This window comes from Chiloscyllium plagiosum, chromosome 29 (assembly GCF_004010195.1).
Source record: "Chiloscyllium plagiosum isolate BGI_BamShark_2017 chromosome 29, ASM401019v2, whole genome shotgun sequence".
In the NCBI taxonomy this organism is placed as follows: Eukaryota; Metazoa; Chordata; class Chondrichthyes; order Orectolobiformes; family Hemiscylliidae; genus Chiloscyllium; species Chiloscyllium plagiosum.
This window is the reverse complement of record NC_057738.1, coordinates 21,416,641-21,442,052: the sequence shown is the minus strand read 5'-3', so window position 1 is coordinate 21,442,052 and position 25,412 is coordinate 21,416,641. Positions and strand designations below refer to the sequence as shown.

Here is a 25,412-nt window from a genome sequence, read left to right as displayed (position 1 = left end):
CAGGCAGGAGCAAACAGAAGCTATACAATGAAAGCAAGAAAAGCTGAAACACGAGATTAGTGTGCTTTGTGGGCTAAGGGAACAAAAAACAACTGAGGAATACTCATTGCAATACGAAAGAAGGGCTCAAGAGAAAAGCAGTGAAAGTGACGCAGAGCAAGCAGAAAGGGATGATGAGAGACAAGGAAAGAAAAAGGCCCCAGTACCTAAAGAATGGGAGGAATTAGAAATAGCATCGGACTCAGAGACAGAGGGGGATTTATTGAGAAGTCGTGTCAATAAAGGGAAAAAGGGCCAACACGAAGGATGCTACTGCTCCTTATAAAAGAGGGGAGAAACCCACAATACATTCCTTGGGGAACTCAGGATTTGGAAGGGCTGAAGAATGCGCTGCCCAGTTTACATGAGGGAGCGGGAAAGTGGATCAGGGCTTTTGAAGATTAAACCACAGGGCGATTGCTGGCGATAGGAGACTTGAAGGCTGGTGAGGTTGGTAGGGCTCCCGAAGTTAAAGGAAACAATGGTCCGAGCCCGTTTGAAAAATGTGGCAGGCAATCCAATGATTGACGGGGTCGGGTTTAATCGAGTGAGACAGAATGTATGGCAGGCCTTAAGAGACTGTTATCCACCCAAAATGGACCCCCAGGCTCTGAGAGGGGATCTACTGGGAGAAAGTGAAAACCTGGCTGCTTGTTTGGAGAAACAATTAAAGAAGTGGAGGCTGGAAACAGAGCAAGACATAGAGACTAATCAGTTGCTGACCACAATGTTCTGAAATTCCATCATTGAGGCAATGCCCTCCCGAGTCAGGTCAAGACCGGAAGTGGTGGTGGGTCTGACATGATCAATGAGCCACCAGGAATTTAGAGATCATGTAGCTCATGCAGTTGAAAGGTTACGAAAAGACAAAAGAAACTGTCTGAACAGCAGGAGGAAGTGCAAAGGAAGCTGGCGTAAATTAAAAATTAAGAACCGACACAGTAATCAACACTGGTGTGAATCAAGAGCCGGCGCAAGGGGGGTCCAGGTAGCCAGACAAGGGCCAGAAAGTCCCATGTCAGCAATGGAGGTTTTGAAGAGAAGCTTTCCCGCAGGTGACGTATCCGGGGCGGGGCAGATTTAAACAACAGCCAAAACAGAACTGCAGTCCCCAAGGACAGGGACGTATGACTGGGGAACTAAATAATCGAGGTCAGGGGGGCCCAGAAATGATGTGCTGGAGATGCCATCAACCAGGCCACTTTAGGAGGAATTGCCCTTATTGGACCGGGCCCCCTCTGCCCTACAGCGGGCCTGGACGGCGGGAATCCCCAGTGACCACTTCCCAGACACCTATAGGCCCAGCAGGACCTGTTAACCCGTATGGGATGTGTTAGGGATGCCCTGAGCACTTGGGTGGCAAGGGGCACTACCCTGTCGTAGCATGGGAGGCTGATCAAGAACCAGTAATATAAGTTAATATAGAAGGGCAGCAGACACTGGTGATGATAGATACTGGAGCTACATACACTTGTGTACAGCCGCAGTATGCCTCTCACCTTCCCATGTCAAGGTAAATTTGTTAAAACTGTAGGGTTCTCAGGGAATTCACAGTTAACCTGATTTACAGCTCCAGTAAGATTAGAAATGGAAGGTAGGGAGATAGCTCTGCCAATATTATTGTCTAAAGAGACACCAGTTAACTTGTTAGGTAGGGATGCTTTACTACACTTAGAGGTAGGATTGGAGTGCATACAGCAGGGCTTAGTCATAGAAAATGCCAATACACAATTAGTGATGCAAGAAGTTAAAGATGTTAATGTTTATTGGATAGGGGATATAGCAAGTGATATTCAAGACATTTGGGGGATGTGGGAAGCAGAAGTGTTGACGATGTTGACCAAAGCAAGACCACGGCTGAAAATGTGTTGCTGGAAAAGCGCAGCAGGTCAGGCAGCATCCAAGGAGCAGGAGAATCGACGTTTCGGGCATGAGCCCTTCTTCAGGAATGAGCTGAAGAATGAGCCTCATTCCTGAAGAAGGGCTTATGCCCGAAACGTCAATTCTCCTGCTCCTTGGATGCTGCCTGACCTGCAGCGCTTTTCCAGCAACACATTTTTCAGCTCTGATCTCCAGCATCTGCAGTCCTCACTTTCTCCTCCTGGAAAATAGATTTGAGGCAAGGTTGGACTGCACAGCTACCTGGACTGCACACCTTGTGATATCTGGAGAGTTGGGGTAACCCCCCCGTCTCTGATGCCAGGCCTGCATACTCAGACTTGGAGACCATTAACTTGGAATACCTGGACTGGTAACGCTGCCCTCACATGGGTAGGCGCCTGTGACAATCACTGGTATCAATGGGCAAACTTATACAGCCACAATGAAGGCTAGACAGGACTGTTTCTTGTGTACTGAGGTAACCCCCCCTCATACTACATTGTCTCTATGCCCTATAACTCGACCACCTGTACTCAATGGCGTTCATAGCCGACCTCTTAACCCAGATGATTCATCAACTTACAGGCAATCCCATTGCCCGTTTTGGTGCCTCCTACTTCAGGCCTATACGTTCTATCAGCAGAATGATGTGGGCAGGCAGCAACCCCAACGGTGGTGTGGCTACCATTAAGACTAATTACACATTCCCAGGATACGGGAAGGGTTGAGTTTTGAATGCTTTAAGCGAAATGGCTCCACGCCAGTAGGCGGTTTTAAAGGTCTTTGCAGGAATACGATTGAGTTAGAGGTGGACACCACATTTGGGGCTGTTTCAAATTCTCAACGCGCCCCACTGACAGATACTTGGTGGCTGTGTGGAAAGAAAGGACGGTTGCATCTGATGCTGCCCGCTGACTGGACTGGCAGCTGTGCCTGTGTAATGCTCCTACACGAGGTAGTTATATTGCCACACACGCAGCTTGACGCTACATCATAGCCAGCTTTGCACTGAAATAAGTGACGGTACATTCCTGATCCAACAATTCAGATTGATAGCATAGGACAGCCAAGAGGTATTCCTAATGACTTTAAGGCCCGCAATGAGATTGCTGCGGGCTGGGAGGCTCTCATCCCAGGGATAAAGGTTAGCAAGAATGCTGAATGGATTAATTACATTTATTACAACCAGCAGAGATTTATCAATTATACTGATTAAACCCTTGTGGTCTTGAGAGAACAATTCGATGCTACTGCTACTACTAAAATTACATGGCAAAACAGACAGGCCTCAGATTGGATACTGGCAGAAAAAAAGCAGGGTTTGTGTAATGTTTGGGGAACATTGCTGTACCTTTATATCTAACAACACTAGCCCTGGGGGATCTTTTACTAAAGCATTGGAAAAACTAAAGAATCTAAGACGGGAGCTAAAAGACAATACGGGGTTTGGTCATCAGGCTTTTGATTGGCTGAATAATATATTAGGGTCTTGGGGAGCATGGTTTGTCAAGATTGGCCTTATTGTAGGTGCGGTTTTGCTTGTTGTTGCCTTCGTCTTTTGTTGTTCTTTACCTTTTATTAAATCCTTTTTAGTTCACGTCACTACACGGCAACGTGTGGTCATTTCAACTACCCCAGGAAGTGCTTACTCCTCTGATGGAACCCCACCACTCTATTATGATGATCTAACAACCGCCACAGTGCAAGGAATAGATCCACGTGTGGACGTCGATGATACTTCTGAAGAATGTGCGGATCCTAGATTGTGAGGGATCTTGGGTCTTTTTTCCTGTTCAGGTTATTGGAGGAGAGGTTTTTGGCCCAAGGGACCCCAGGAATGGAGGAAGAACCCTCCAATGGAGGAAGAAGACTCCGAAAGTTATTATTCTGTGTTGGGACCTATATTGTTTGTGTTGGGCACAAGAGTGGCTGAGCTTATTGTCTTCTTTCTCTGGGTGAGACCAGTAGGTCTCGGGGGGGGGGGATGGAATATGGAAAATACACAACATGAAAGCATGGGAAGGGTTAAAGCATGAAGACCTCTGGCAATCTGTTCTGTGGAAGGCAGGATGGAATAACCCATAGTGGAACATTCTTACACCAATTAGCAGAGTAAGGTTAAGGCTGAAAAGGTCAATATGGCGAGATGAGATAAACACAAATAATAAAGCAAGTTTCTCTGTTAAGTATTATTATGACAGGATTGGGACAATAAATATTTGGGACATGACATTAAAATATCTAATTAATAGTCAGTAGAGTCAGCTTGAGATAGGAGACTATTGTAACAGATGGAATAGCTAAATATCTATCATGACAGGTTAGTCTGGAATTGAAGATCACTGTAGCACAGTTAGCAATAAATATCTAACCATGACATTAGAATAACATTAAGTAGAATGTACAACTAAAGAGATAATGGGGACTAACATCACTGGTTTATTGTGTAGCTAGAGTGAGGTACTTTGATTAATATAATTAGACATGCTAATAAGCTAACAGAAACATGATAAGAAAAAGATATAAAAATCCACGGACCCCGAGGTTTGTGGGCATTCGAGAATCTGCTTTCTCAGTGTCACGGTTTTTTGTTTGCAAATAAAAGACCTACTTCTTGAAGAACTCTCTGCATCTCCTGGTTGTTCTCTATATTTTCTCCACAACACTACCATCTTCATTTCACAAGTCCAGTAACATAGTGAAACTCCTCCCTGATTTTTGTAACAGTCTGTGTAACAAGGATGCTATCTCCTTCCATATTGAAAACACAGAAGCATTGACCAAGCTTTCCTCATCACTCTACACTCCACTCAACATGCGACAAAGCTGGCAAAATGTAGGGTCATGATTTAGTAACACCTTCTGAGGAGGTACTGATGGAGGGAGTTTCTGAATACAGGGATGTCCACTTTCCAAGGGAAATGAACCAGAGGCAAGCTGAATCACCCCGGTAGTTTGGATGCAGTGCTGCAAGGGAATAAATAATCTCTTGCAGCCTGTCACTGTCTACTAAATACTTCATGTCCTTATGAGTAAAAGTTAGTATCATAAGCTAGTCACGGCAAAGGAATACCATATATAAGACAGGCTGTCAGGCATCTCCATCACACAACTCATGTACAATCAATGAATTGCATCTATCCAGGAGTACCACTTGCACCAGAGATGCTGTCTCCTCTTTAGCATCTGTCAGGGATTGTAATTAAAATAGAAAAAGGATATACAACACTCAGCAACTTGTGCACCACCAGCTCACTGGCATCTAAATAGAACTAGAGAAAACTATACATCACAGCTTCTCACCAAAGGTTTGTAAGGAACAAGGACACCACCACAAAAGCTAGCTTTAGGAGGAGCATCTGATAAATATGAGATGCATATATAAAGCTTTATTGATTTCCATTATCTTTAGATATTTCACTGTACTCAACCACCTTTTCACTCAGAATCTATTACCACAGTCTTCTCACGAAGTGCTGCACAGCAGCATTCATTGGCAGTCCCTTGCAGATGAGAATGACTCTCTTCAACTCTCGGGGAGAGTCCTGAGGTGGCTGTACAGACTAATGCTGCTACCACAGACTTTATTACCTCTTGGGACAAAAGATGGTTGCAATAAGGAGTGGGTGGGACATTAGTGTGGCAGCAGGCTCAGTTTGCTGTTCTCAGCTAGCTTCTGCTCTTTCCCAACAGCAAGTCTCGAGATGCTCGACGTCTTCCAGTAGGCTCCTTCTCCACTTTGGACAGTCTTGGGCCAGTGATTCCCAGGTGTCTCTGGGAAAGCCACACTTCACCAGTGAGGCCTTGAGGGAATCGCTGAAGCACTTCCTCTGTCCACCTTAGACTCACCTGCTGTTTCAGAGCTCTGAGCAGAGCACCTCTTGGAGAGTCTCTTGTTGGTCATATGGATGACATGGTGGTCAGTGCCTCGATGCTGGGGATGTTGGTCTGGTCAAGGACGCTGCGGTGTAGGTGCATCTTTCTTCTCAACAGATTCACAGGATCTTGCGCAGATAGCATTGCAGGCACTGCTCCAGCACTTTGAGGTGTTTGCTGTAGACAGTACACATCCCACAACCATATAGGAGAGCGGGAAATACCACCGCTCTGTAAACCATGATATTGGTGTCAAATCTGATGTTGTCCTTGAACACCCTTTGCTACCGCAGCATTTGGCCACCTGAAGAACACTGGAGGCAGAGCTGGATCTCTTCATCAATAGCTGCTTTAGCAGTCAGAACACTTCTGAGGTATTGAAAATGGTAAATGTTCTCAAAGGCTTCCCTGTCAATCTTAATGATTGGAGGACTCACTTCATGCCTGGCCAGTTTGGTGGAGAACCTTTTTCTTGCAGATATTCAGGTCAAGACCCATGCCCTCATATGCCTCAGCAAATGTGCTGACGATGGTCTAGAGTACATCCTCAGATAGCACACACACAAGCATCAACTGCATACTGCAGCTCAATGACACTGGTTGGGATGACTTTGGCTTTACCTTAAAGTGGTAGATGCTGATTAATTGCCTGCAGGTTCTGCAAGTTAGCTCCACTCAAGTGGGGAACTTGTTGGCAGTGAGGTGAAGTGTTGCAACGAGGTAGATCGAGAACAGTGATGGGGCAACGCAATCCTGCTCAACACCAGTCCAGACAGGGTATGGGTCTGTGCAGGCGCCATTTGTCATTACCATGGCTTCCATTGCATTATGGAGCAGGTGAGGGATTGTGACAAACTTTATGGTGTAACCAAAGCAGAGGAGAATGCTCTATAATGCTTTCTGATTGACTGTGTCAAATGCCCAAGGTCATATACAGGAGGAGGTTATTTTCTCTACATTTCTCCTGCACCTGTCGCACAGTGAAAATCCTGTCTATTGTGCCCCTCCAGGACTGGAAGCCACACTGCAATTCCAGGAGGAGTTCCTCAACCACAGGGAGGGACAGGTTGAAGAGGACCTTGGTGATGACCTTCCCCCAACAGTCAATAGTAGGGCGATTCCCCTGAAGTTACCACAGTTGGACTTGTGCCCTTGAAAATGCTCTGACTATGACCTCTTGAAGCTCTCCTGGGATGCTCTCCCACTTCTAGATAAGGTAGACAAGGCCATATAGCTGCAGCAAGAGTTCTTTGCTTCCGCACATCAATGCTTCAATGGGGATAACGTCTGTTCCAGCAGCCTTGCTGTCCTTAAACTAGTGGACAGCCTTCTCTACCTCATGCAGGGCTGGGGTATTGCTGAGCTTGTGGTGTGTAGCATGCATGCCACAGCAACAATCACAACATAAGGGATTCACATCACTATCTGTTTCTATCAATGCAAGCAACTTGCTCACATACCCAAGCTAATGTCTTTTAATGTCTCTTACACAACGAGTGTGAGAGAGAATACGAGGGAAGGGATGCATGTGCATGCGTGTACGTGCGTGCATCAGTGAAAAATTAGGGTGCTGACAACACTTGAGGAGCACCTGCCAAAATACAGGAGAGTGAGATGAGTATGCATGTGGAGATGGGGAAATTAGGTTTCTGCAGTGAGAACTCCTCCAAGCAGCTACTCCCAGCTATACAAGAACAAAATCTTCATAAAACCATGGATAAAGGTGGTATCTTGTGACTAATGAATCTTTGTGTTTTTTTCTCCGCAGCCTTCAGATCCTGCTCATAATCTAGGGCTAGAACAGGAAGAGTTCAAGATTACATCCCTGAGGAGGAATAGCCAGGACCCTCACAGGAAGCACCATCAAGGCATTCAATCACACCTTCCACTTGTGTAGAACCACACATCCACTGGAGGAGCTGGAAGAGGAAGAAATATCCAAGTTCTTTAACATTCTGAGGATTGCTGGAGAACAGGCTCTACCTGTGACAAGTATCAATGATGAGGTTTTTTTGGGATTACATATTTACATTTAAAAGGAGGAACTGGAATATGAAACTACAGAGGAACCCTGATTATCCGAAGAACATGGGCAGGGAGTATTTCATTCAGTTACTCAAATTCTGGATAATCGAATGCTCGATAACATAGTTTAGCCAAGCATCGGGACCTTGCGATCTTGCCAGATAATCTGATATTCGGATAACCGAATGCCAAATAAGCAAAGGTTCCTCTGTATTTGGACATTCTGGATTAACATCCATTTATAAAGTTTTGAAATGACATTATTTAGATAGATAAAGTGTGAGTTTTAATTGTTTTAATTAGTGGAAAAACTTGGTTTGGAAGATATGTGACCTCCACACTGAAGGTTGTCTGACAACACTTCTGAAGTTGGTTTCATTTTACAAGAACCCTTTGGTTTATCAATAAAAGGAGAAGACCTCCAAAATATGCAGCAAGCAAAATTTCCTCTTCTCTCTCATCCTTGAAAATGTATGAAGCAACCTTAAAGCAGGATCAGTTAAAAAAGATAGCTCTCGTATTTAAGTACATATGTGAATTTTCACAGATCCTCAAAAATCAGGAGGTGGAAACTTATAGGGATTTGAACAATGTGGGCTATGGTGAGAAGTGCAGCAGAATAGGGTGACAAATGTCCTAAGGTCCATCTCGATGCAATATCATCTTATTCCATCTTTTCTGCTTTTCAAAAGCAGTATGGTTCATTACAGGAAAATCAAGTGACTTTAGAAAAACAATCAAGCAAAGCTTTTAGATTAGATAAGATTCCCTACAGTGGGGAAACAGGCCCTTTGGCCCAACAACTCCACACGACCTTCTGACTAATGCATCTAACACTATGGGCAATTTAACATGGCCAATTCACCTGAACTGCACATCTTCAGACTGTGGGAGGAAACCGGAGCACCCAGAGGAAACCCATGTAGACACTGGGAGAACGTGCAAACTCCACACAGGCAGTCACCAGAGGTTGGAATCGAACCTGGGACCCTGGTGCTGTGAGGCAGCAGTGCTAACCACTGAGCCACCATGCCACCCATAAGAAAGCTCCGCTCATGTCAATCTACGAGACTGCCATGGGGAACAAGGCTGTTTCTGCCTGGTTCCGAACCAGGAACCTTTCACGTGTTAGGCAAAATGCGATAACCACTACACTACAGAAATGCACCCTATAGGGAGATAAACGATGGGAATTAATTATTCTTTAATTATGAGGGAATATTTGGCTTTGGAAGAGACTATGGTTTTATAACATCAAACCAGCTTTGAGTTAACTAAAATAATCTGGTAAAGTTTCTTTTATTCTGGTAGCAGCAAAACAAAAAGGGAAATAACTGGCCATCTCAATGACTGAATCAAAACATTTATACTAATGGCGAAACTCAGAGTCGTGGAGCTCAACTATCAACATACCCCTTCCATCACAGTGGTAAGACCTTCCATTACATGGGATCAATCAAGTTGACATCCTTCCTTTCCTTTGCAGCCATGTCACCTTTTTCTTAATGTTTTGTGTTGATTCCCCCTTCTATGTTGCACCTCAAATTTTATTTGTTGCCCTTTTTAAAGTTGATTCCCTTTTTGAATTAAATCATGCATACCTGCCCCACTCAAATAAGCCAGTGTCACTGTGTCAATACCACAAACCAGTATGCCCAGACAGCCTTCATCTCAGATACTGTAAACTATTAATTGCAGAGGCTTGAACTTTGACTATAAGGTTTAATGTTACTCGCTACTCAGCATGGTCAGCCTTCACCCAAACCACTGTAAGCAGTTTTGCCAAAACTTTGCTTGTTCCTGCAGGAGAACTCACCAGAACTTGGGGAAAACAATCTACTCTGGTTGCAACCACTGTAGTTTCCTGTTTTTGGCACAAAAATTGTGCCTGCAAATGTAATTCCAGCTCACTGGGATTTTAATGAGTAATGATGAAATAGTAATATAAAATGTGTGAAAGTTAGAGGGTCATTTTAAAATATTTTACTGATGTTTTGTTAAGTACCATAAAAAAAAACTACTCCCTTTTAAAAATACAAGAAAACCTGTCTTATCATGCCTTTTATGGTCACAACGTAGAGGTGTCAGTGTTGGACGAAGGTGGACAAGGTCAGAAATCACAACACCAGGTTATAGTCGAACAGGTTTATTTGAAATCACAAGCTTTCAGAATGCTGCCCCTTCACCTGACAAAGGAACAGCGCTCCGAAAACTTGTAATTTCAAATAAACCTGTTGGACTATAACCTGGTGTTGTGTGACTTCTGGCTTTTATGGTCACAGCATGTAAACTGTTAAACACTCACTATATTTATCAATATGCCCTTTTATAAAATCTGTCAAACAAGAAGTGCAAAGTAAAGAGAAACCAATAGACAGCTCCTCAATTGATTACAACAGCTGGTCTTTCAACTATCTTGTAGGTTCTTCGTTTTAGTTCAGGGATAATTTTCTATCATATAGCACTCCAATGCACTTCCTCTAATTACACCAACTAGGAATAACCCATATCTTAATTTATATTCTTCCATCTTCAGCCACCAATGTTTGCAGGTATTTGAAATTAATCATTTGCTCCAAGTCTTCACTTATAATCTTTACACATTAGAAACTCAGAAGTAAGCCATTCAGCCCCTCAAGCCTGTTTTGCCATTCAGTGAATTCATGGCCGACATGTGGCCTAACTCCATATACCTGACTTTGGTCCATGTCCCTTAATACTCTGCTCAGCAGAAGTTAATCTCAGATTTAAAATGAACAACTGAGCTAACATCAACTGCCATTTGTGGAAGAGTCCCAAACCTTTGCCACCCATTGTATGTACAAGTGCTTCATAGCATGACTCCTGAATAGTTTGGCCTTAATTTTTAGGCTATTCGCTTTACTCTTTTTCACTAGGCTTAATTTGACAATCCAGCTCTTTGGGCCTCCTAATCTTCATGACCGGTCTTCCAATGTTTTTCTCCAGTTCCTCAGTCATGTTACTTGAACATCACATAGCTCCATGTAATCTGCAAACATCATTAATTATGGTACTTGCTGTGTCATTTGTTAAGTTATAACATCCATGACAATCAAGAAAAGGTTCAATATCAATGCTGGTGCAATCCAGCTTTGGATTCTGAAGTCTCACTTGACATTACTTCTTGCTCTTATCTGGCATTCTTGTTCATATCCTGTTATAGTATGTTGTACAAGTAATATTTTTCAGGGACTCCACAAATTCTACCACAATCCCAGACCTCATATCTAAACACCCAAGTCACAGTTCTTTTCTAGGTCAATGAACATAATCTTGATTTAAAAAAAAAACTAAGGAGCTGCAGATGCTGGAAATCAGAAACAAAACCAAAACAGAAATTGCTGGAAAAACTCAGCAGGTCTGGCAGCATGTTTAGTTTAGATTATTTACAGTGTGGAAACAGTCCCTTCGGCCCAACAAGTCCACACCCATCCGCAACCCACCCATACCCCTACATTTACCCCTTACCTAACACTACAGGCAATTTAGCATGGCTAATTTACCTGACCCACACATCTTTGGATTGTGGGAGGAAACCGGAGCACCCGCAGGAAACCCAAGGCGACACGGGGAGAATGTGCAAACTCCACACAGTCAGTCACCTGAGGCGGGAATTGAACCCGGGTCTCTGGCGCTGTGAGGCAGCAGTGCTAACCACTGTGCCACCATGTTCTGAAGGAGAGCCACTGACACAAAACATGAATTCTGCTTTCTCTCCGAAGATGCTGCCAGAACTGCTCAGTTTATCCAGTAATGTGTTTTGGTTTTGTTTCTGAATGTTACAAGGGCCTTCCTAATATTTTTTTATCATTTGTCTCAAAACAAAACTAGCATCCAGTAGCAATTCTGCTGGTCATGAATCCAAACTGAACTTAGACTTGTACTATCCTTTTCATTCATGTTCCTTGTTCACATAGTTTAATTTTAAAAAAAGCATGCAGAGAAATACATTCATACCTGGTAGTTGTTGTCTTTCCCTCCATCTTCTGACTGTCCCATATCTTCACAGTGCCATCATTTGAACAAGTAGCAAAAATTGAATGTTCATCAGACACTCGGATTCGGTTTACTGCTGACTTATGCTCATGAAGATGTGCAACTAGAAGCCCTTTGGGGTGCCACCCTAGATGGACAGTGAAACTTCTCATGAGAGCATAGAAAATCACAATTCTAGGATCTTGTTTTTCTCTCCAAGCACACACGTATTCTGGTAATAGCTACATCCTTGTGAATGTCCAATACAAATTACAAACTTAACCATATGAAAGCGATCCTTGATATGTAATACTAGGCTTATCAAGTAAAAACCAATTACAAATTGGTCAGCCTAATTCAATATGCATACGCTATTATAAGCACAAGCTCTCCCACAATTTAATAAAATTATTAACTAGACTATAATTGAGGCAAAGACTTCTGCATCATTTCATGAAAAAACCTACAAATATTTAACCAGATGAAGATAACAGTAGAAAGTTGGAATAGTTTTGACTTACTCTTCAACTAACAGAACAGACAGTAATAGGCACAATTTATGGCATAAAATTCCGCAATTCAAAAATATAATTTAAAAAAAAACAGAAACTATGTTAGCGTGATGTTCGTTATCCACATTGTAATTTTGTGGTGATTTAAGTAATTTAATTCTGTAACGTTCCCCCCCCTCACTAGCATATCAACCTTTAGGCATCTGCAATAAATGTTCGTGTTCTAATGAGTATCTAAGAGTATCTAGCAACATACTGTAATGGCAATAAAGCATAAAAAATCAAGCTCCAGCTATTTTTATTAAACAGTTTTATATTTATTGATTGGAGAAGAAATATTTTCTAGAATAGCTTTCTGTCTGCTTTTACATTTAGAAAAAAGTTTGCTGCTAAAATAGCTTTATTAAGGTTGGGATACACTGCATTTTCTGCCTTTACCACTTAATAGGAAGGATATACAGAGGAAACTGGTTTATCTGAATGCCACTTATCCAAAAATCGGATCATCAGAAGGAGATCTTGAGGTCTTGATAGAAACATTACATCAAAGACGTGTTTCCAGCAGTGATCGTGACTTTTGTTGACAGTGATTAAACAGGCACGGTCTCCAAATGACTGACCTCCCACCCCTCTCTCTCTCTCCACACTTTCCCTGGAGTTCTACATAGGGGTGTACCCTATGGGGTTGGAAGAGGTTTAGGGGGCGGGATTGGGGGCAGGTTGGAAGGGGTTTTGGAGGCGTGGTTGGACCAGGTTGTGGGGTGGTGTTGGATGGTGGGGGGGGGGTGGCGGTGTCTGCGTGCTATGCTGTTGTAGGCTCCTGAACGAGGAGGAGACTTTAAAACTCCGAGCCCCAGAGGAAAGGCATTTAATCGATATTCCGAATAATTGATTATCCAAACAAAATAGTGCCCGCCCATCACGTTCAGATAATCGAACTTCCATTGTACTTCCATTCCTGCTATTCCATGAATGCTTTCTGATCCTTCAGATAAAGCATATTTTTGACTGAGTCTCCAGCACCTGCAGTCCTGACTTTCTCCTAGTCAGTAAAAGATTACAGCCAGTCAATATGGGAGATCAGAGGCAATAACTTCAACTAGGCTGGAGTGGGTATGTACTTGGGAATGTGTTCATGTGCACATGAGGGCAGAGTTATCAGACTTGAGATGGAGATTGAAAGTATTGACTTGGAGAAGGGAAAAAGAGGTCAAGGGATATCCAATTACAGGGAATAACTGAAGCAGGTTAATTGGAAGCAAATTAAGCTGACAAGTGAAAATGCTCTTGTATTCTGAACCTAGCATTCCTGGCTTTCCTTTATCTACTGTTTCCCAAGGTCACAAAAAAGTCAATCAAGGTTACATTTAAAAATGTTAGTTAAACTTGTGGGACCTAGATTTTATTCAATAGTAGTGAATGAAACAATTAGAGTTTACCACCTCAGTCCTCTAAAACGACAGCAACTTCTGCATTTTAAAATACCTTTTAAACATGAAAATTGCTGTCAACAGTTTGACTCATTACCATTGGGTGCACGGTTGGAAATTCCAGCAGACTGCAATCAATTAAACACTACTGGCATGAACTTCCACTTTTATTCCATTAGTTTCATTGTTAAAATTCTTGCAAAATTTATGCCTAACTGCTGAACAATCTTTCTGACCATAAAACACTAATTTTATAATCCTGGCATGCTAGTTGCCTCCATATGATTACAAAATATTTACATATTAAGAAAATTGAAAATGTTTGTGTTACTTCAGCTATTTATGCTTCCTTAACCCCATGTACATATTTTGACAATTTTTTTTTGGGGGGGAGGGGTTGAAATCTGTAAAATTATAAAAAAAAACTACTTTTATCCTCTTGGCATACCATTGGTGAAAGTTCTTCCATATAATTGTCTGTTTGATCTGTTTCATGACTTCAACATTCCTGGACGCCTGGGGATTCTCTCCACTTGGTGCAATATTTAAAATAATTTCAGGAAAGATGGAAAATTAATGCCCAAGACTTCATGCTGACTGCAAAACCTTGATCAATAAACAAAGCCAAACCTCTCCTTCAGATCGGTTGGTTACCCACACAGTGGGTCCCCAATTTACAAATGTCTGATTTATGAAAACTTGTACTTTCGAATGCAATCCCACACAAGGATATAATTTTAAACAACTGACATACAAACGTCTTCTCTACAGCTGCTTTACATTGGCACACATTGGAAGACAACTTGTGTACAAATCAATTTGCATCCTGGTGACCTATACTTATCCTAGCCACGTTAATATTGGAAGTGGGTGGGTTAGAGGCAGAATTTAGACTTTTAAAATGTTAGCCTATTTTGGGGAATTCCTGTTGGTGCTTTAGCTTTCAATCCACATGATAAAAGCTTAAATACTGGAAGTGGATTTCCTAGTTAACAGGATTATGACTTTGACAAGCTCGAATAAGTGTATTCCAACACTAATAGAAAAATTGACTAGCTATCACCCATAAACTTTTAATTTTTACCATATGTAATGATCATATTTGTATGATGTGCTAATAAATAAAGAAATTAAAGTGAAATTGATTTAACTCTAATTAACCTATTGACTTTGTGTACCTGGTGGTGGTGGTTTGCTTTCCCATTCAGCACTTTCCATCAACTGTTTTGCCATTCGTTCAGCATTGCACTGTTCTCGTCTCTGTTGAATCAAATGCTGGAGCTCAGTAGCACATGTAGTAATGCGTCTCTGGTAAGTGGGAGGCAATACTAGGACATTTCCTGTTTGCAGAACTGACAAAGAGGAAGTTGTCTTCCTTGTTAGTACCCCGGTCCCTTCAGATACCTTCAAAAAGGAATGATAATTATAAAAGGAGCTTGAATTTATCAGCATTAAATAATTACGGAACATTAAAATCAAAATCAATGACATTGTCAGCCTACACAGAACATATAAATCAGAGAAACAGAACAAGTTTGGTCCAACTTGTCCATCCTGCAGCCAACAGACCTACATCACAACATTCATCCTCCTTGTAAAACATTCACTTTTTTTGCTTCCTTGACAAAATCTGCAAAATTATTCAAGCATGAATCACACTTAATGGAAAGAAAAAAAGAATTTATTTTTCTACTTTTACACAGCTCATTTGAAATCTTTAACACCAGTTCAAGACTTACTCAACATTTGTAACATTTTCAGCACAAGACTGGTTGAAATGTAATCAACACTTATCACATCAATAACAAGGTACTTGCACTTGTAATGACAATATCTTTCTGTGATATGTCTATTGGGCAATTCTATGGGGAGGCCAAGAGCTATATGCCTGTTTTGCAAAGCTAACAAATTTAGGTAACAAAGGTTTGGATATTCACATTTAATTCTGCATCTAGTCCTTGTCTGAAGTTAACACACTTCACCTTGCTGTCATTTGAACAGCAAATTCTGCTCCAATTTTTCTATAAGAACATTAAATGTGTTAGAAGTAAATAAAAGCAGGCTTGACTATGAATATAAGCAAATTCTCCAAGTGACAAAATGAGGTTCATCAAGAACTGCAACATTTTTCTCCTGTCACAATTATTGATAAGTATAAATCTCAAGGTTCAAGTTTTAGGACACTTTACAGAAAGGGATGTCAAGTGGAAAACCTTTTCCTGTGGTCGGGGATGAACTATTTTCTGTACTGCAGTTTAGCCCAAGCCAAGCAATAAATTCTACATATGATAAATTAAAATGTTAAAGCAGATACAGCTGGTACTTCTTTCTAAAGGTGACTCATCTATTTTTCCAATTAGTTCACAACTGATTCTGATCATCATGAATCAGCTAGACAGTATTCTCATCAGAGTGGTGGGTCTTGCTTCAAGTCCCACTTCAGACATGAGCAAAATATCCATGATGCTAGTCCAGGGAAGCATTGACGGACTGCTGCACGACCAACTTTCAGGTTAGAGGCTGTGTGCACTTTTAGGTGCGTGTAGGTGTGTACAAAGACTTCATTTAAAAAAAAAACTCACAACAATTATGAAATAACATCAAACTGGAATCTATCCAGCTCATCAAAGTATTTATCAAATCATTAAAGAGCAACTCCACTATTATCATTCCCTTATTATTTTCCCCTATATCTACATTTTATTCCAATAAATATTTATCTACTTGCCTTCTGAACAATACCATTGAATCACATCCAACAACCTATCAGGTATAGTGCTTCAAATCCTAATCACTCGCTTCATACAATTTCCCAGCTTATTGATGGGTCGCTCATCAATGTGGACATCAAGAATCCATTTTCTTCTACATACTAGGCATCTCAAGCATGCAAACAGGCTATTATCCGCTTCTCATTTCTTTTTATTCTTGATTTTTTTTCTCTTTCTTTTCTCTTTTACATGACTTAGTTATTGTGAAGAGTCCAGACACCATTGGCGGTGGAGAGATATCTCAATGCAAATTCGTGATGGAGGACAGCCCAGCACGGGGGAAGAGAAGGAGCCCTGAGGTGATGTCGGCAATGTATGCCCAATGACAAAGGATGGCTCCTGTGAATCAGCAACTTCGTCATTGGTTGGGTCTGGTGCTGGCAGCATCAAAGTTGTGGCAGAAGGGCATCACGGTAACATTAACAAGGTGGGCTGCAGCAAGAGACTCAGACATTTGTGGGTCTGGTATAGGCGATGGCAGAGATGAATCAGCCCAGCTGCGAAAGATGGCACCTGAGGATTGGTTACTTCGACTGGTGAGGTGGCGCTAGTTCTGACCTGGCTCATAAGTTGAGTGTAGATGAACTTCTCTGTAAGCTATATCTTTTCATTTTTCCCTTATTCTTAAACTAACAAATGGTACAGTATTAGGGCAATAAATGAAAATTTTTCAGTGTATTTTATTGTATTTCTCACTGTGAGATACATGTAATGATAAAATCATTCATTCATTCGAATGGACAGCCTGCTGCTCTGGGTTTGTTAATGGCAATTGCAAAGTCATCAGTATACCCCTGCACTGGTGGTAGAAATCCTGATCATGGGTCCTGTGGCAGTGATAACAGGTATACTATGGCACCAGGTAGTGGATGAAAGCAGGGAGAAGAGGCTCCAAGCAGTTGAGATGCTATAGCTAGCAGGATCCAAGTAGTGAGGACTGAGGAGAGGTCTAGAGAGCTCAGACAGCTTTGGAAGGTCACTGGCAATGAATTAAAAGTGAGATAAATAGCCGAAGCGCTGCAGTAATCTCAAGAAACTGAGAGATCATTCAAGTCCCAGAATCCATTTGAAATCTGAAAGTGGGGGCAAAATTAATTTGCAAGCAGTATTTGCAGAGAAAGACTGAAGTTCAGTGAAACCTAAGGCAGTTCAAAAGTAGCTTGGTGTGAAACAGTTTGAATTGCGCCTGTGAGTAAATACTGTGCTGTGTTCTCGGATCTCATGGAAAGTCTTGGGGAAAGAAACTGAATTGTAAGACATGAGCAGTCATTCAGGCAAACCATGACAGAGTGGCTTCGAGGGAATTTCAAGAGCAGACCTTTGAAGTGAAGAATTGGGATTCTTTGTAAAGGAAACAAACTTTTAATGAGATTTGGGGACCAACAGTATCAGGCCCATATGGGTCTGTTGCTGAGAAATCTTAACTCATTTACCTCATGTTAATTCTTGATATATATGTAGATGGTGTAACTTTTCTAACTTTGCATAGTAAGGTTTAGTTTGTTTGTTCAAATCTGTGAAATCTCATATACCTGGGATTTCAAACTTCACCTGCTTTACATAAAAATGAAGTTACTGGTTCCTAATCAGATTGCAACAGCATTTGCCAAGTGTCTGGGTCATAACAATGTTATTTACAATTGTTTACAATTTGAATGCTTGCTATTCATAGCTTCCAATAGTTTTACACAGTCATTGTAACACAACCAGGCGGCATGTGGGATGGGCTAGGGCAACAGTTCACAAAATATGGGTCACTACCCTGAATGGGGTCATGGTATGGGATTTTGAGGTTGGGAGTTTGGAGACTATAACAGCTGCTTTGGACCACAGACTCTGTCAATACAGTCCTGGACCAGATCTGAAGTCCCATGATACTTTCACTTTTCTTTTATCCCCTAATTCACAGGAAAGGGAGGGAAATGAACACGTTTCATTGGAGATAAGACTTGCAAGAACACTAGCTAATTGCTCACTGCAAGTCTCAACTTCCCATGCAATTTTCACAGAGTCAGTTGCATGGTCCTGATCCACAAGTTCAATCTATGCTGCTGCACTGACCATCTTCCCATTGGAAAATCTAGGGCATGAAAATTTAAAACCAAATAATTTTCATATTTGCAAAATGCGAATTTTTAATAATACATATTGTGCTGGCCATTATTTTTTTTAGATTAGATTACATTACAGTGTGGAAACAGGCCCTTCGGCCCAACAAGTCCACACCGACCCACCGAAGCGCAACCCACCCATACCCCTACATTTATCCCTTACCTAACACTACAGGCAATTTAGCATGACCAATTCACCTGACCTGCACATCTTTGGACTGTGGGAGGAAGCCGGAGCACCCGGAGGAAACCCACGCAGACACGGGGAGAATGTGCAAACTCCACACAGTCAGTCGCCTGAGGTGGGAATTGAACCCGGGTCTCTGGCACTGTGAGAGAGCAGTGCTAACCACTGTGCCACCCTATCCTGCTGCTTGATTTTATTTTGACACCCACCTCCTGCTGAACAATGGAAGTGTATCTTCCCCTTGCTTCACAACTCTCATACACTCTATGGCCCCAGCAAATCTGTGGCATTAAAATGTGATAGCACACAAACTGATTCCCTCTGCATGCATGCAAGAACACACACACCATACATCCCACATCCACACCCAAACTTCCTCTGCATATCTGGACATTAATATTGCTGAGGAGTTTGGAATGACTGCAAAAATGGCAAGATGCACTACCTCGCCAGCCTGTCTAGATACCCAGGGACTGTCAGGTCTCGCTCAAAAACAACTGAATCTTCAGGACTACAACATTTTCCCAGAGCCAAGAATCACCATGTGCTTCTGTACCATTACAGTGAGGCATGAGATAGGCACTTTAGAAGTACGGGTCTGCTACCAAAGGCAAAGGTGCTGAATTGACCTTGGTCTCCCAAGCCAAAGACTTGGGCTCTGGCATTTTACATCTTGTACAGTCCCCATTTTGCTGACCTTGCCAGTGCTGTTCTCAAATGCTAACTGGGAAATAAGTAGATTAGATTAGATTATTTAGTGTGGAAACAGGCCCTTCGGCCCAACAAATCCACACCGACCCTCCGAAGAGCAACCCACCCAGACCCATTCCCCTACATTTACCCCTTCACCCAACACTACGGGCAATTTAGCATGGCCAATTCATCTAACCTGCACATCTTTGTGACTGTGGGAGGAAACCAGAGCACCTGGAGGAAACCCACGCAGACACGGGGAGAACGTGCAAACTCCACACAGACAGTTGCCCGAGGCGGGAATTGAACCCAGGTCTCTGGCGCTGTGAGGCAGCAGTGCTAAACATTGTGCCATCGTGCTGCCCACTAGTGCAAAGCAACAACAGACAAAAAGAGAAAATTTATTTGAAATTCAATGAAGCTTCCATTAACCTGTTGCAAAGCTGGAGTAGTGGTGATCATCATTCCTGGAGAAGACTCTGATCGCAGACTCTTTCCAGTGGTATTTTCTTGGTCAGCAGGAGCTGTATGGACTTTTGGTTGAACAATATTTGGAGGTTCAAGAGAGCCAAACATGCTCTTCCATTCTTCGTTCAAATTTGAGTCTTGTTTCACATGTCTTCTTGCTGAAATCGAATACCAAAAGACAAAAGTAAAGTTCAGCTATGTAATTATTATCTGATATAATACTATTGATGAGATATGAACTAATGGACTTAAAAATCTGCATATAGTTGTTATGAGTTTTAATTTGATTTTGTATTTAGTTGGCAACATGTTGATATATTAAGCGAGAAATGAACTTGTGATCTTAAAAAGTCTGCTATACTTCAACTGAAGTTGGGCCTGACTTTAAGCCAATCTGCCCCTGTTAAAATAAGCTCTGGCACAAATGACCATACTTACACATTTTAAAAACCCAAACTAGTCTCATTTCTCAGGATCAACAACTACAAATGTTAAAATTCAAACAGAAAGAAAAATCAATAAGTGCTTAATGGAATCTTATCAAGATGACTCCCTCAATGGTAAATAACTTGTTTGAAAAAGAAAGTCAAGATATTTGCTCAATTTATTTGCTAAAATTGTTCTATCCTTAAACTCATTTGCATAATTATTAATGCTGGCAGCTCATCCCCAGGTATGTGCTGTTTCTAAAACCCCAGAAATTCTGTTGAAACCAAATTCTAAAAAGTGAATATAGTCTGTGGGCGGCACGGTGGCACAGTGGTTAACACTGCTGCCTCACAGCGCCAGAGACCCGGGTTCAATTCCCGCCTCAGGCGACTGACTGTGTGGAGTTTGCACCTTCTCCCAGTGTCTGCGTGGGTTTCCTCCGGGTGCTCCGGTTTCCTCCCACAGTCCAAAGATGTGCAGGTCAGGTGAATTGGTCATGCTAAATTGCCCGTAGTGTTAGGTAAGGGATAAATGTAGGGGTATGGGTGGGTTGCGCTTCGGCGGGTCGGTGTGGACTTGTTGGGCCGAAGGGCCTGTTTCCACACTGTAATGTAATCTAAGCCACATTATTCAGTACATATTTACAAAAACATCTACTTCAATGTTGCATAACTTTTTAGCAACTTTACTTTTTATTTTATGGCCAATGCAAACAAAAACAAAGGTAAATTGATTTAGCAATTTCAAAGTTTCAATGCATTAATGAATGACTTCCATCAATGTTTCCAATAATGTAGCACAATGGGTTACAAGTAATGCATGAAGTTTTGAAACAAGTTCTCTCATCCAAGTGTGTGTCTAAGTATTATAGGTACCTGCTGTAGATCTCCATCCACTGATCAACTGTGGACACAGTTAAAAATCACACAACACCGGGTTATAGTCCAACAGGTTTATTTGAAAGTACTCGCTTTCAGAGAGCTGCTCCTTCATCAGATAGTGTGGAGCAGGATCATAAGACACAGATGATCCTGCTCCACAGCTACGTGTTGAAGGTGTAGCGCTCCGAAAGCTAGTACCTCCAAATAAATCTATTGGATTCATAACCTGATGTGGAGTTTTTTTTTTAAATTTTGTCCACTTTAGTCCTACACTGGCACTTCCACATCATAACTAAGGATATGTATCAGTGTTTTTCAACATACAGACAGAGGACAAAATGCAAGGAAAAGATTGTGTCACAAACAAGACTTTAAGAAAAAAAAATGACTGTTTTAATTACCACTGTATTAAATAGGAGAAAGGGAGGACTGCAGATGCTGGAGATCACAGTTGAAAGTGCGGTGCTAAAAGAGCACAGCAGGTCAGGCAGCATCCGAAGAGCAGGAGAATCTCCTGCTCCTTGGGTACTGCCTGGCCGGCTGTGTTTTTCCAACACCATAATCTCAACTACATTGAATAGGCCAATGAAGATAGTGTCAAGCAAAGAATAGACAAGTTTGTTTCTTCTGGAAATTTCCAACAATTACTCGGACAAAAGCTAACTCATTACCTCTCTATAACGTTGCATTTTCTATCTGCAGGGACACTTGATTCAAGCCAGCTCAAAAGTAATAATGAAAAGATGCTACTTCAGCCAATTCTGAACAAGGGAAACCATCAAGACATACTGTGCATGAGATGGAGCTATAGATTCCAATTCAAAAACAAAAGAAAAGCTAGAAAAACTCAGCAGGTCTCTCAGCATCTGTGGAGAGAAAGCAAAGTTAACATTTTGGGTCCAGTGACCCTGCTTCAGAACTTTTCCACAAATGCTGCTAGATCTGCTGAACTATTAAGCAAATTCTGTTTTTGTTTCAGATTTCCAGCATCCAAAGTTCTTTGTTTTATTTTAAAGTTTCAACTTATCTGCTATAGAACACAACAGGAGACCAGGACATCAAAATCCACCACGTGAGTTAAATGGCCCAGCCACTCAGCCCTGAACTTGTACCTAAAACTGGCTTGTTTGAATTGCCTCGAGTTATACTTGACTTATTACTTTACTTTTTTTCTAAATATTTTTATTGAAAGAAGATTTGTTTTTTTTTTAACAAAATTACAAAACCAGTACAAAATAGTATGATAATAGCAATAATAGAAAACAAACTACTACTCTACTCCACAGACTACAGAAACACACAAAAAAAAACTTACAACAAACAACAGTTCAATAAATAACCAAGGAGAAAGAAGAAAAATAAACAAACAGACAAAATAAAAATAAACCAAGTTATAACAATGTAACTTAAATGATATTCAATTAAATTACTGCACTCAGTGCAATCTCATCACAGCTCCCACCACTGGGAGCAATAGTAAGGAGGCCCGGATTTGTTCAGGATTCTTCCTCCCAGGGGCCCCCCAAACTGACAGACACAGTCCTCACGGCTAAACAAAGGCCCTGAATAATATAGCCGATGTATCTACATCAATATAATTCAAAAAGGGTTGCCATGTTCTGTAAAACAACTCGGTTTTCTGGTGCACCATACTTGTAAGGAACTCTAGGGGTTGTGTGCATTTAGGAGTAGTTTATGATTATCCTACGCCAACTTGAGAGTCCTGGGAAATTCTCTGACACCGAGCTCATTAGAATGTCCTTCCTCGCGCAAAAAGAAAGAATATTAAAGAATTTCTTCCCATGCACAGCCAGAGAGGGAACATTTGGGAGACCCAAAACAAGGGATACCGGATCAAACCTAACTTCAGTTCCCAAAACCTTTACCAAAACACTCGTTATGTCACCCCAATACCTGCGGATCTTGTGTCATGACCAAAGGCAGTGAGTAAGAGTACCAACCTCCATTTTGTACTTGGGGCACACTGGGAGCACACTTGTCTTGAATTTCACAAGCCATTCTGGTGCCAGGTGAGCCCTATGAAATACCTTCAGTTGAATAGCCTGGATTCTATTACAAATCGAGATCTTTCTAACATTTCCCCAGATATCCTCCCCCATCTCGGAGGAGATTTCCACCCCTAATTCTTGAGTCCAGGTTTTATATAGCCATTCGATGCCCTTCAAAACATTGTTACCTAACAAGTGATAGAGTGCACTAACCGAGAGGGCACCCGTAGACCAGAGCACTCTCCACTTCATGTCCAATTTATTGGGATTAACCATCAATGTAGCCTTTCTTTGTACGAAGTCTCTAACTGGAAGTAACGAAAGAGATCCTTCCTAGGTAGCTCAAACTTCTGACTCAGCTATTTGAAGGACATCATGACCTCCCTGTCAAATAGATCTCCCAAACAGGAGATTCCTCTGCACTCCAGAGCTTAAAGCCAGAATCCATCGAACCCGGCTGGAATCCCGACATTCCCACGATGGGAGTGAAAGGGGAAGATTTTTGTAAATTGCCCTCGCTCTGCCGCATCATTCTCTATGCTTTTACTGTGTTTAGGACAATCGGGTTTTTACAGTGATCCATAACAGTTCTCATCGTAACCATAAACAACAAATTAATAAGGGGGCAATTTGTCTGGGAGCCCTCAGTGTCTAGCCAAACTGATCGCGGATTGTGACAGACTCATTCAGCCACACAGAATAACAAGGAACTCAATTGGTACTTCCTAAGGTCTGGAAAATCTAGACCTCCCCCCTCTCTTGCGGAAGCTGCCATTTATCCAGCTTAATAAGAGGTCGCCCATAATGCCAAATAAAAGATCCAAGCCAGCTGTTAAGCCTATGCAGTGTTTGCCTTGGCAGCATCAAAGGGAGCATTCTCATGGGATATAATAAGCGAGGAAGAACATTCATCTTAACCAGAGCTATTCTGCCCAACCAGGATATCAGAAGATCTTCCCAGCACCAAAGGTCTTGCCTGATTTTCTCTAGCAGCTGCCCATAATTGGCTTGATATAATCGATCAAAAAACAGGGTAATAAAAATGTCTAAATACAGAAAATCTTCCTATGACCATCGGAAAAGGAAACAGGTCCCATCACCTAAGTTGGATATACTAGTCAGCTTTCCACCCCCCACAGACATGGCCTCTGATTTCATGAAATTAACTTTATACCCTGAAAACAAACCAAGTAGACTAATCACTTGTATTAAGCGGCCCACAGATGTAACTGGATTGGTTAAAAAGAGAAAGATGTCATCCGCACAGAGGGTAATTTTATGCCTGCCTGACCCTACTTCCAAGACAGTTACATTGGGATCCATCCAAATGGCTTCCGCCAGCGGCTTGATCACAACGTAAATAATAGTGGCGAGAGAGGGCATCCTTGACAGTAGCCTCTGCCGACACTAAAACTATCTGACCTTATACCGCTAGATAGCACCACTGCTTTTGGATCACTATACAGCACTGCCACCCATTTGGTAAAAGGAGGGTGGAGGTGGGGAGAAAGTAGCATGGAATACATAGGTGAGTGGGGGAGGGGATCAAGGTGATAGGTCATGGAGGAGGGTGGAGTGGATAGGCGGAAAAGAAGACAGGCAGGTTGGACAAGACATGGCGACAGTGCTGAGCTGGAAGTTTGGAACTAGAGTGAGGTGGGGGAAGGGGAAATGAGGAAACTGTTGAAGTCCACATTGATGCCCTGGGGTTGAAGTGTTCCGAGGCGGAAGATGAGGCGTTCTTCCTCCAGGCGTCTGGTGGTGAGGGAGCGGCAGTGAAAGAGGCCCAGGACGTCCATGTCCTCGGCAGAATGGAAGGGGGAATTGAAATGTTGGGCCACAGGGTGGTGTGGTTGATTGGTGAGGGTGTCCCGGAGGTGTTCGCTAAAGCGCTCTGCTAGGAGGCGTCCAGTCTCCCCAATGTAGAGGAGACCGCATCGGGAGCAACGGATACAATAAATGACATTAGTGGATGTGCAGGTAAAACTTTGATGGATGTGGAAAGCTCCTTTGGGGCCTTGGATAGAGGTGAGGGAGGAGGTGTGGGCACAGGTTTTACACTTCCTGCGGTGGCAGGGGAAAGTGTCAGGATGGGAGGGTGGGT

At 42.1% G+C, this 25,412-nt stretch overlaps 1 protein-coding gene across 1 annotated transcript in view; it reads right to left on the bottom strand.

Annotated features, from left to right (window-relative positions):
- Positions 1-25,412, bottom strand: part of pik3r4 (phosphoinositide-3-kinase, regulatory subunit 4) — a 95,988-nt gene that overhangs the window by 21,292 nt on the left and 49,284 nt on the right. Inside the window, exons 10-12 of the mRNA XM_043719254.1 lie at positions 19,954-20,147; positions 14,938-15,163; positions 11,800-11,965 (exon numbers count right to left, since the gene is read on the bottom strand). Of these exons, the coding sequence (XP_043575189.1) occupies positions 11,800-11,965; positions 14,938-15,163; positions 19,954-20,147 (586 nt within the window). The remainder of the gene's footprint in view (positions 1-11,799; positions 11,966-14,937; positions 15,164-19,953; positions 20,148-25,412) is intronic.